The sequence below is a fragment of the Melitaea cinxia genome, chromosome 4 (assembly GCF_905220565.1).
Source record: "Melitaea cinxia chromosome 4, ilMelCinx1.1, whole genome shotgun sequence".
Classification (NCBI taxonomy): domain Eukaryota; kingdom Metazoa; phylum Arthropoda; class Insecta; order Lepidoptera; family Nymphalidae; genus Melitaea; species Melitaea cinxia.
This window is the reverse complement of record NC_059397.1, coordinates 14,616,280-14,629,951: the sequence shown is the minus strand read 5'-3', so window position 1 is coordinate 14,629,951 and position 13,672 is coordinate 14,616,280. Positions and strand designations below refer to the sequence as shown.

The 13,672-nt window shown below is 32.3% G+C and overlaps 1 protein-coding gene across 1 annotated transcript in view; it reads right to left on the bottom strand.

The window, feature by feature from the left end:
• The window catches only part of LOC123669937, a 60,243-nt gene that overhangs the window by 2,854 nt on the left and 43,717 nt on the right, over window positions 1-13,672 (bottom strand). The window contains exon 5 of the mRNA XM_045603450.1: window positions 1,503-1,562. Within this exon, the coding sequence (XP_045459406.1) occupies window positions 1,503-1,562 (60 nt within the window). The remainder of the gene's footprint in view (window positions 1-1,502; window positions 1,563-13,672) is intronic.

Sequence of the window (13,672 nt, the reverse complement as noted above, 5' to 3'; positions counted from 1 at the left end):
AGTAGGTAAAGTATAGGCGAGAATCAAACTCACAAATCCTGGAGGACCAAACAAGGTAACTTCCAACTTCACTAATAGTTTAGTTACTATTAAATTCCAAGCTAAGTCGGAATTAGACGATTTTAGCCAAGACATCAAAATTAAATGATACAGTGGTCCTTTGATGTGTTGCGAAATACCGTTTTGTATCACACTAGTTGTACCTGCGACTATGTTCGCGTGGGATCTATCTGGGTATTCATTATTCTTTATGACGGCGTGATCCTGATGTGATTTCGTTTATCTTATTTTATCCCTTTCAAAGACAGATAGATGTACATACACATAGACAAACATTTACAAACGATTTTAATTTATCAGGTAAATAAATAAATAACTTCAATTTTATTCCCTTCAATATTATTTTATATATTAGCCTATTGTATTCACGTTAGCGTAACGATCACAGCGCTGTATTGCGGCTGTCGCGCTTGCGATGCGGGTTCGATCCCCGGACATGGTATACATTTGTATTGGTCATACAGATGTTGACCACTGTCTGGGCGTTTGTGCTCGAGTTTTGTGTATATTTTCGGATCCCCAACACCTAAATCCTTGCGGGGGCCGTTCAGTGTGAAACGTTTATTTATTATTATTATTTTTATATACCAATAATACCTAAAGATATGATAAGCTATAAATTATCAATTAGACAAAGGAAAGATTCTCTTTTGAATTTTGTTGTAAGAAATAATTTAGGGATTACTTAATCTTGTTAAGTCTGTCTTCTTTAAAGTATTTATTACCTGAGCAGTAATTTTATGTTTTTTTACGATTTGAATGTTTTTAAGAAAAGTTCGTATAAGTAAGTTAGTACTCGTATAGTAACATTGTTGTACAATGATTTAAAAACAACTTCTTAAAAGGATTTATTCAAAATATTTAGAAATATAGAGCATGTTTGTAACTAAAGTTTTAATTAAAGGTAAATTTTATAACACGATATTTTTTGAATTCGTCTTTAAGATCAAGTAAAATACAAGAAAATAATTATTGTCTTATACTTGTAGAACTATTGTTCTACTGTCGGTTTTGTTGTTAATATCCAGTTAATGGGAGGTTAATAGGGAGGGTAAAACAAGTCGAAGTTCTCGACAATTATCGACAGCTTTAAATTGCTAGTCAAATTTATTGAATAGTATAAGAAAGAATTTTTGTCGTTTTTCTGTAATAATTGCGCAGCCCTGAGCCAACCGTGACTCCAAATACCCTTGACCTCTTTTTTGTAACAAGGGTTGTAAGGATTTCCTGTTCTGTGTCAATAAGCGTTTCCTCTTTTACATTTTACAAAGCCTTTAAAAAAAAAATAAAACTGGCTTAATTTTAACATTCAAATATTTAATGACGATACTCGTGAATAGTAAGTATGCAAATGAAATCGCTGAAGTTCGTATATATTTTAACAGAGAAAAGAAAAAGTATCTTACTTTATAATGAGGATTCGACTTAAATGTAATACTTACGTTCAGAAGTATTCTCGGTATTAAAAATGATATTTCCGCTTTGCACATCGCGTCGAATTGCTGAAACAAAAATACCTATCATTAGTACAAAAAATTATGCTACATTCTAGAAACCATTTGACATCACAATGAATGTTAAAAATATACTTTACATATATAGTGATATTGAAAGTCAATGGTTTCGTTGTTTACAATTTTATACAATATTTTAATACATAACTGAAGCAATAATCGTAAACATAAATGCCAGTAATTCAGCAAGTGTTATCTTTTTTAAAAAATCTTGCCGATTGTCTTATAATGAACCCAAGTGCTTTGTACGCTTTTTGACACATTAATTTAATGTGGTGATTGAACGTTAACGCCGAATCAAAGATTATACCTATATCACGTATTCTATCTACTCTAGACAAAGCTTCGCCGTCGACGGCCAATTGTGGGATGTTTAAAGGTTGTTGTACAAAACGAAGTAGTTTCGTATTTACGATTCAGCCAGGATATAGCACGCCACTACTGGGCACAGGCCGTTTTCTCCATATAGGGAAGGATTTTCTCCATGCTTAATTCACCACGCTGCTATACTGAGGTTGGCGTATAATATGTGTATCGGCATCGTACATATTCGTAAATAAAAATGTATCAATTTTAAGGTCAGTTATCCCAAAAAAGCGTAGTTTATATTTGCATTCAAAAACATATTGAATTTTAAATAAAGAAAGTCCGTAGTTTTTATAATCTCGTATGTAGGTGTAAAATTTAAATAACTTTTTCTTTGCTTCGTTTTACAGAAATTTCAAATAAGGTCACAGAGAAAACAGCTTTGTAGGATGATGTAATGTTTTATTTTAACGAATGTTCGTATCACGCTATTTGTTTGTAGCCTCAAAATTTATTTTGAACAAAGAAACAAGTTACGATATTTTAACACAAGCAATTTAGAAGTATCTTTATATTATCTGTATGACTTAAAGTTTCTACAGATAAAAAAAAAAAAAAAAATACGACCACGATGCAGAAATCATATGAAAAAAATAAAGCAACCGTAAAGGAAAGCATTGGCGATGTTCGTTCAAGCGTCAAGGAATTCTTTACACATTGGTTATCTCGCTTTATTTACACTTGGTTTCATTTTGCAGTTGCTTCGTTTAGTTGTGCAAGTATGTTTAATATTTACTGTTAAATTTGAATTTTTCATCTTTATATCATAATGTCAATTGATAAAGTTGTTACAAAATATCTACAGAGGAAAGAGTGACAAATAACATTTCTTGTTTGTAAAATGATAAGTATTACTAAATTTTTAAAAAGGTTGTATATTTGTATCGCATGGACATTTATTCTAGAAAAAAAAATCAATTGTAAAGTTGGATACAAATGTCAAATGTACTCATCCTCATAATCTTCAACTATATCGAATAAAAATTTGTCTCAGAAAAAATAATAATAAAAATTTTAATTTCATGCTTATGAAAACAATAATTTCGGAAAATGAATATTCTTGCTTTAAGACTGTGGGTTTCTTGCGTATGTCGGTAGAAAGATTTTTGCATAGAATTAAGTTGGACCCTCGGATTTCACCGTGTCTCGTGTTTTCTCCTTTTTTGTAATTTGCGCGAATTAATGTGTAATAAAACCGCCCAAATAAAAAGCACGTACCTATATTGTTTTCTATTGTTTACGCAAATTTCACTGATTATAATGAAACAACTTTTCCGGATTTTATCGCTTAAATACAGTAATAATTAACTATATTCAAATAGGCTTCAAAAGCACTTTTTAATCATTTAATGAATTAAAATCTTACAAGAATTATTGTTTTTAATTGATTTGGAATGCAGATTGTAGTTCTATGCATAGCTACTGTACTCCAGATGATTTTTTTGGTGATAAATTTCTTTAAAACACCTTAAAGTATTTAAATGGTAAAAAAATATTGTAAGAAAATTTGGTACAAAATATGTTTCTCAGTTCCAATCTTTCTCTTTGATTGGTAAAAAAGGCACTTTACGGTAAAGAGACATTTAAATGCTGAGGAACTTACAGTACAGTATTTTATACACAGTACAGTATTTTATATTGCTTTATTCGTGATTTTTATCCAAAAATGTTAAAGTTTGATGAGGAAATGCATGAATCTGGCGAAATGTATTTGCTAAGAGTCAATCCCATCGGAACAGCGGAGTTGAAATTGGAATAATCTTTAAAGCCGTAAAAACTTATTACGTATCCGTCGACATACTATCGCGTTTTCCCGCAGAACTCATTAAATATAATGAATTCATTATTCTGAAAGCAATCTCGACTATAGACGATATAAGAATTGTATTTTCCACTTTAATTATTTAGGCTTATTTGATATCTAATATTCATGTATGATTCAGGAATTAAAGTTAGCTTTATTGTTAACGTTTACTAAATACAATTTTAATATACCTTTGGTTATGATAAAACGAAATCACTTTGTTGCTCATATTCTTTTGTTATTAAAAAACTAATTTTACTGTATGTTAAATGGCAATATGAAGTTAGAATATTTGTATATACTATCTTTTTGAACATTTTATAATTATATAATATGACTTCTAATTTCGTTTAATTTGTAACTATAAGGACAAAAATGCATTCAGAAATGTTTGCAAAATAATCAGTACAAGTTATAAATTTTTTATAAATAAAGCTTGTACTTGAAAAAAAATTCAATGGTATTTAAAATGAAGAAGCGATAAAAATGTGTCTGTTATCTTTACATTAAGGAATATAGCAGTATAATTCAAACGACAAATTCTACCATAAAACTTTTTTATTATCTGTGTACGAACCATCTGTTTTATTTTGTACTTGAATTAATAAGGTTACACCCCTCACTATTACGTCCGTAAAAGTTGATCACTCATTAGCTAATGAAAATTTAGCATTATATAGCCATTATAAATTAGAGTAAAGGTTATAATGTCCATCATTATGTAATCAGTTTTTGTGGTACTTACCTTTTTTTTGTAACGGAGTTATCGCCCGACCGACAACATAAACACACATGTATAATAATTACCCTTTGTACATTATGATACTTTGTTAAAATCAATCTGATATGTATTATTTCTGTTTTGGTGTACATTAAAGTTTTGCCATGTTATATTATATATATAAAAAAAGTTTGCTATTAAGCTAGCATCAAGAACAATGTCGTGTTACTATGGGTACCAACTTGTATATTAATTCACCGACAGTTCACCGTAAGGAGGTTAATAATTTCTTGAAAACAATTTGGCGGCAATATTTGGATAATTCTTCGCATCGCTAGCTTAATAGGCATATTGCTAGCAATAGGCATATTGCTAGAAGTTAATTCATTTTACGATAGTGTAAATAAAAATCGACTGTTTTTGTACTTTATTAATATTATTAATTTTTTGGGATTATAGAAAAATGGCACTACTTCCGGAAATATTGCAAGACAGCAACGTGAATTTTCGGATGTTCAAATGCTATCAATATCAATTGTAAGTCAACGCTAATATTCCTTCACGGATACTGATGACCTTTAAATCTGAGGATTCAAAAGAAAGGAGAGTAGTGCAATAGGCGAGTAGTCCGTACTACATTTTTTCATGACGATTAAAATATTCATGAGTATATACTACTTATATAATAATCCCAATATCTTTGGCATAGAAATTTAAATTAACCTTGACACAACACCTTGGTACTCAGAAGTATGTAAATCCTGTATCGGCGGCGATAGTTCGCAAATAGAATACAATAACACGATCTTACAACGACAGACATCTTTTTATTGTATAAAAATATCTGTCAAAGCAAAAATTGAACCCACGGTCGCTAGCAAGGCAGTTAGACTAGTACCTTGACCAATCTTGTTTTTGTAAAAAAAATATTATGTTTTATGCATTTAAAATGTTTTAAAGTGTATTTCCATCATTACTTTTACAGCAATATTCTACCTTTGTCTGTCCCAGTAAATTATTATCTTATCCTTATAAATGATGACATTTCCAACACACGTATAAAAGGTAATTATTTTGTTCGCGATATAAGCATTGTTTGAAGGTCGGGAGAATTTTTGATCATATATAGTGAGGTCGTTTCATATTAACAATTTATTAGAATTTCGAACAATGACATTGAAAGGTTAATAAACGAGTGTCCTATATAGTATGACCGGTATACTTAGGTCTTAATAATAATAAATGGTCATATTAGAAATAATAATAATACTCTTTGTTGTACACAACAACAATCAACACAATAACATATTATAAATAATTGTGTTTGCAGGCAAATTAAGAAAAACCGACTTCAATTACATCGACAAGTAATACAACGTAGATCGACGAAAAAATAGTCAAGTAACTACGCGTTATCAAAGATTACTCCAAAAACTGTAATCAGATCTCGATGAAATTTAAATGTGACCAAATGATAAACATCAACTTTCGATTAAATTAAAAAACATCAAAATCGGTAGGTACACCCAGTAAAAAGTTATGCGGATTTTCGAGAGTTTCCCTCGATTTCTCCGAGATTCCATCATCAAATCCTGGTTTCCTTATCATGGCATCACACCAGGGGTATCTCCTTTCCAACAAAAAAAGAATTATCAAAATCGGTTCATAAACGATGGAGTTATTCCTGGTAAAAAAAAAATATGGTCGAATTGAGTAACCAGACTGTACAAAGGCGGTCTTATCGCTGGAAGAGCGATCTTTTTCAGACAACGTTATATATATAAACATACGCATAAAAAATACTATACTTATAAACGAACATTATTGTACAACCAGAACCTAGACTGATTTTAATTTTCTTCAGTAGAACGCCACGTTATCACTGAGTGTCGTAAGCTATATTTTAATGAGAGAAAACGGAATAGTTAAAACCGAGCAGACAACGCGGGTGAAACTGCGGCGGAAAGTTATAATTATAAAAAAATACAGTATATCTGGAATAATGTAACATTACTTAATTATATTTACATGTAAAAAAGTGAAAATTCTTGAACTATGAAGTAACACACAACATTAAAAAGGTTTTCAGTTTTGCTACAGTTTATGTATAGGTTTTCTTTAAAGCTTTTAAATACGTTCCTGTAAAAATCAGTTCTTTGTAGATTTTTACTATTTATTGACTATCCTACTGCCAAATTCCAAGCTTGTAGCATAAAAATTAAAGGACTTTCATACAAACTTGCAAGAGTCCTTAGACCCCTTTAATCCAGCCCTACGAAAAAATCCGTTCTTAGCAGACGTCTACTAACTATAAACTACCTTTCTGGCAAATTTCATCTTTATGCATCCGGCGGTTTTTGAAATTTCTTAATGAGTCAATGACCTGACGATTTTGTTTGTAAAGAAGATGAAAATCATATTTAATTACACAATACAAAAATTAAAAATATAATGAAATTTAGAAGAGCTTTAATTTTTTATAATTACATTTTTTGTTATTCTCTATAAGTCCCAGTAAATTTTACAATTCAATACATACACTGCCCTTGCGGCAGGATTCTGTCGGCGTTTGTGGCTAGTATTTATACGCGTTGTACGGTTGTTTATATTATGTCTCTAGACAGAAACCACAATACATTCAAATAGGGAGCTCTAAATGTGAGCTGTGTTAACGATATTATGTGTATTTCTGTTCTTAATTCATAAAATAGATGAAATGAATTATACAAATATTTTGTATTGTAAACTATCTATAATCTATAATATATATAAAAGCGAAAGGTCACTCACTCATCACGAAATCTCCGAAACTATAACACCTACAAACTTGAAATTTGGCAAGTAGGTTCCTTATAAGACGTAAGCATCCGCTAAGAACGGATTTTACGAAACTCGATCCTTAAAGGGCTAAATCGGGGGTTGGAAGTTTATATGAAAGTTCTATTTTTTTGAAGTAAGAGACTTTAAATTTAAAATGTATGCTCTATAGATGGTAGAAAGGTGACCAAATAATGTATCTATAGAAATCAACTCTCTTTTGGAGTTAAGACGGTGGATGGTAGGTTGACTCACTCATCACGAAACCTCCGAAACTATAACAGCTATAAACTTGAAATTTGGCAGGTAGGTTCCTTATGGGGTGTTAACATCCGCTAAGAACTAATTTTACGAAAATCGACCCTTAAGGGGATAAAACGGGGGTCGGAAGTTTGAATAAAAGTCTTATGTTTTTGAAGTAAGAGACTTGAAATTTAAAATATATGCTCTATAGATGGTGAGGAGGTGTCCAAATAATGCATCGTAATCTATATATATAAAAGAGAAAGGTCAGTGACTCACTCATCACGAGAACTCAAAAACCGCTGGATGGTCTATCCATCCAGCTTGGACAAAGATAAAGTTTAGCAGGGATGTAGATTATAGTTAGCAGACGTAGTCCGCTAAGAACGGATTTTACGACATTCCATCGCTAAGGGGGTTTAATTGGGGTTGATAGTTTGTATGAAACATATACAGCCTGAAAATAAAACCAAAAATGTGGTGTATGAGGTGAGATGTGGTGAGAGGTTTTATAAAAATAACTATTAAATTATACTAAACTGTGCCTTTTAAAAAGTTACTCAGTTTGATAAGCATTTCATGTGACTGAAATAAAATAATAATTTGCGTTAAACATCTTAATAGTAATACATATCTTCATAACCACGAGGACGTAATCGCGGGCAACAGTTAGTGTATTATAAGTCCCCAAAAGTGTATGTGATCGATTCGCTCAAAATTTACTGAACGGATTTTCATGCGGTTTCAACATTGTAGAGAGGACTCCACCATTGGTAAGAGGAAGGTTTACGGAACGGCTAAGCCGATTTTGATGAGAGTTTCACTGGAAGTTTGCTGGCAAAACTTTGTGACACACTAATTTCAACGCGGGCGAAGCCGCGGGCACAGCTAGTAATATATAAAAGTAGAACGTGATATAATACACTAAAACGATCAAAAACTGGTTTGAACGCTAAAAGGGTTATTTTTTCGAAGCAAATATTAGGCAAAGGACACGAATAGAATAATGTGGAAAGAAGATACGCTAAGTACAAATAAATACAAACATGTAAAACAAAATAAAATATACGTACATGTATAATTGTATATATATTAAAAACTAGCGACCCGCTCCGGCTTCGCACGGGTATAAAATATAATTATAGCCTATGTCATTCACTGAAAAAATGATTAAAATCGATCAGTAGTTTTGATTTATTCATTACTGCCCTAGTCCAGTCATTATATACATTTGGAAATGCAAATGAACCGAGAAAGCCAAATTTTGGATATTACGTGGGGGATGGCTAGAAAAGCTTAAGTTCAAATTGTCGACCAAAATAACCTTGTGGGTTTTCCGCCATCTTGAAAAAAGGGTTAAACTCAGTTTTTTTATCATAACTCGGTTCCCCGTTGAGATACGAAAATTTTTATAGAATACTTTTTTGTTGCTCTCTTTACGGTCTACAATTAAGGTCCTATACATTTTTCACGTATCGATCATCGTTATCGAGATATCGTTAAAAAAAGCCACAAATTTTGGGAGAAAAAATTGTTTTTCGCTATTTCCTTTTTTTCGTGAAAAATATCGAAAAATGTTTGAAATAAAACTTGTAGAGCCTGTTCAGACCTACAAATTCGTTTTTTAATTTTTCATTTTCGAGAAAAATTACGACCTCTAGCGCGCCGCAAAATGAGGAAGACTGTGCCCGGTGTCAATTTAGCCGCTCGCACGGTTATATCCACAACGTAAAAATGAATGAATTATTTGCTTAAGGGAATTATTTTTAAAAGAATTATTGGTTAAGGGAATTATTGCTATACGAAATAAATGAATAAACCAGCCAAATTATAAATCTAAAATATGAAATTTATTAATCAAAAAATTTTTATGCAGCAACAATAATAATTACACGTAGTCATTATTGTCACACGTTTTTCTCCGTTTTGATGGTCCTGACTGGTGTTGAAGTTCCTCCTCGGTACACTCTTTGAGTCGTGTAAATTCTTCAATCGCAGGAAATGATGCTGTGACGGTTCAAAATTCGTAATCTTCATCTTCGTACCTAATCGTCGTTGAATAATATCTCGACTTTGGCGACATTGTCAAAAACATGAAATTTTTAAAGATCCTCAGGAATGGGGTTGGCGACAGACGAATTACGGGCTTGAGTCAATTTGCACCACAGCCGCACCCGCTCCACCTGAACTTTTAAAACTAATTTCGTGCAAATGTAAAGGAAAGTGTGGGGCTGCTTGTGGGTGCAGGAAAGCAGGAATTAGTTGCTCGGTTATTTGCCTGCACTGCAGTGGACAGACATGCGACAATGTCGCCAAAGTCGAGATATTATTCAACGACGATTAGGTACGAAGATGAAGATTACGAATTTTGGACCGTCACAGCATCATTTCCTGCGATTGAAGAATTTACACGACTCAAAGAGTGTACCGAGGAGGAACTTCAACACCAGTCAGGACCATCAAAACGGAGAAAAACGTGTGACAATAATGACTACGTGTAATTATTATTGTTGCTGCATAAAAAATTTTTGATTAATAAATTTCATGTTTTAGATTTATAATTTGGCTGGTTTATTCATTTATTTCGTATAGCAATAATTCCCTTAACCAATAATTCTTTTAAAAATAATTCCCTTAAGCAAATAATTCATTCATTTTTACGTTGTGGATATAACCGTGCGAGCGGCTAAATTGACACCGGGCACAGTCTTACTCATTTTGCGGCGCGCTAGAGGTCGTAATTTTTCTCGAAAATGAAAAATTAAAAAACGAATTTGTAGGTCTGAACAGGCTCTACAAGTTTTATTTCAAACATTTTTCGATATTTTTCACGAAAAAAAGGAAATAGCGAAAAACAATTTTTTCTCCCAAAATTTGTGGCTTTTTTTAACGATATCTCGATAACGATGATCGATACGTGAAAAATGTATAGGACCTTAATTGTAGACCGTAAAGAGAGCAACAAAAAAGTATTCTATAAAAATTTTCGTATCTCAACGGGGAACCGAGTTATGATAAAAAAAACTGAGTTTAACCCTTTTTTCAAGATGGTGATAACCCACAAGGTTATTTTGGTCGACAATTTGAACTTAAGCTTTTCTAGCCATCCCCCACGTAATATCCAAAATTTGGCTTTCTCGGTTCATTTGCATTTCTAACCCGATTTTTCCGACGTAATGACTGGACTACCCGTGACCCGCACGCGTTAACTTAGAGTAAAAGCCGGCCGGAACCGCCGCAAACGCTACGTACCGCGATTTTTAAATCTGTAATATCTTCGAAAATATTCATTTAAATAATTTGCTGTAAAGGGCTATCTCCACTATTTAATGGATGTTGTTATAAATCTATATTAAATAAAAAATATATTTAAGGTATTTAATTGGATAAGGATTAATGCTGTATTGATTAAAATTGCTTCGAAAATTAGCCATTATTTGTCGTAAAAAGTAAATGACAAAAAAATGTTATTGTGGGATATCCATAAGAGATAGGTATATACCATCGCGGAGTTTTCTGTAGACCTTTTCAATGTGTACAATACTTAGTACATTATTTTGATAAATCTCGTAGAGTTCTGGCTGCGTTTGCAATGTAAGCGGAAAAAATGTAATTATTTACGACATAACATTAGAAAACTCAAAAATAACAGTATTTCTCCACTATTTAATGGATGTTGTTATACATATAAACCTTCCTCTTGAATCAACCTATCTATTAAAAAGAACCGCATCAAAATCCGTTGCGTAGTTTTAAAGATTTAAGCGTACATACATGTGCAGGGACAGAGAAAGCGACTTTGTTTTTAACCGACTTCAAAAAAAGAAGGAGGTTACTCAATTCGACCGTATATATATATATATTTTTTTTTATGTATGTTCGGAGATAACTTCTTCGTTTATGAACCGATTTTGATAATTCTTTTTTTGTTGGAAAGGAGATATCCATAGTTTGGTACCATGATAAGAAAACCAGGATCTGATGATGGGATCCCAGAAAAATCAAGGGAAAATTTCAAAAATCGTAAGGGTGACTAGTAAATTTAATCATGTTTTCATTAAGTACTATAAAGCACTACTATTTAATAAAGGTCTGGACTCGATCTGATGATGGAGAAGAAAGATAGCCGAGGGAACTCTTCAACAATTTATAGCAATTACCTGCTTTTTGAACTTAATTCGTTTCTATTGATGAGAACTTTGCACCTATATGAGTTACAAGTGCCATTAAAGTTTGATGATGGAGACGAAAGATAGTCGAGGGAACTCTTTAACGATTTATAGCAATTACCTGCTGTTTGAACTCAATTCGTTTCTATTGATGAGAACTTTGCATATATATGAGTTATAAGTGCCATCTCAGTCTGATGATGGAGACGAAAGATAGTCGAGGGTACTCTTCAACGACTTATAGCAATTACCTGCTGTTTGAACTTAATTCGTTTCTATTGATGAGAACTTTGCACCTATATGAGTTACAAGTGCCATTAAAGTCTGATGATGGAGACGAAAGATAGTCGAGGGAACTTTTCAACGATTTATAGCGATTACCTGCTGTGTGATCATCTGTGTCGCAGGACCAGGTTTGATGATGGAGCCGATAAACACTCGAGGGAATTTCTCAACAATTTACAGCAGTTACCTTTTGCTGTTTGACGACCGCTTTGATATAATGGTGCTTGTGCCGTGTCGGCGGCGCCTAAACACCGACGGTCGCAGGTTCTATTCCAGCTCGGAGTGGATATTTATGTTTATATAAATATTTATTTTTGGTCTAGTTGTTAATCCTTGTGGTTCTCCCAACCGAGCCTCGGAGAACACGCTAGGCTGTCAGTCCCGGTTGTTATTACGTACACCTGATAGCGAACTTTACTCATAGTATGTCGACGCGTTAGCGCAGCGGTCACAGCACCGGCTGTTGCGCTGGCGTTAGTGGGTTCAATCTCCGCGCACGACAGATATTTGTATTGGCCATATAGATGTTTGTCATTGTCTGGGTGTTTGTGCTTGTGTATTGTGTATGTTTCCGGACCCCCGACATAAGAGAAAGAGCATCCTTGTTAGGTCTACCCATTACCAAAAATTGTAAAATAAAATAATTTTTAACAAAAAAAAAAACCGACTTCAAAAAGGAAACTAAAAAGTGAAAAATAAATTTACTTAGTACAAAGTAATTCGTATTTTGATTTAGTTAATCAGAAATGATTAAATAAATATTTTATAATTTTGAAGTTGGTGCCAAGTAAATACTAAAACAACCTGGCTACAATAATAAATACAAACAACACACACACAACAAACAAGTACAAAAAATGTTATTAGATATGTCAAAACAATAACAGAATAATAACAGTATTCAACCTAATAGTCAATGAAACAAATTATGAAAGAAAACTGAATACAACTTATGAGTAGATACTAGAGTAGTTATTGTTTTACTTGGCACCGACTTCAAAATTATAAAATATTTATTTAATCATTTCTGATTAACTAAATCAAAATACGAATTACTTTGTACTAAGTAAATTTATTTTTCACTTTTTAGTTTCCTTTTTGAAGTCGGTTTTTTTTTTTGTTTTAAATTATATACTATGTAGTGATAAAACCTATATACGTTTGTAAATATATAAAAACATAATTCGTAACTGAACAATCATAAAAACGAAGCAAAAAGATAAAAAATAATATCTACCTAATGAGAAAAGAGAAATATCAACGACATTTTGCCAAATAATGTGACTTTACATGCTTTATAAATAGGCACTCCTACAGTTTGAGAAATCCATATACTAAGCAGAGAATTTCAAAGTTGAAACACTTTGATAGTACATGATGTGAAATAGAAAGAGTGTGAAGAAGTGCTGAGAAAATTCTCATAGGGACCCAAACTTCAAATAGTTCTTTCAGATTTTATTTATTTTATTTATTTATTTATACTTTATTGCACTTACAAGTACATTAAAAAGAAACAACATACTGAACAAAGTGCAAAGGCGGTCTTATCACTGATAGTGATTTCTAACAGACAACCTGTCTCTAAAGGTAACATTTGTAACAAATAACAGGCCCACGACTTTATATATTAAGCCTTGATTGTACAATACACAGATAGAAAAGGAAAAGAATGTACATATTCATACAAAGGCGG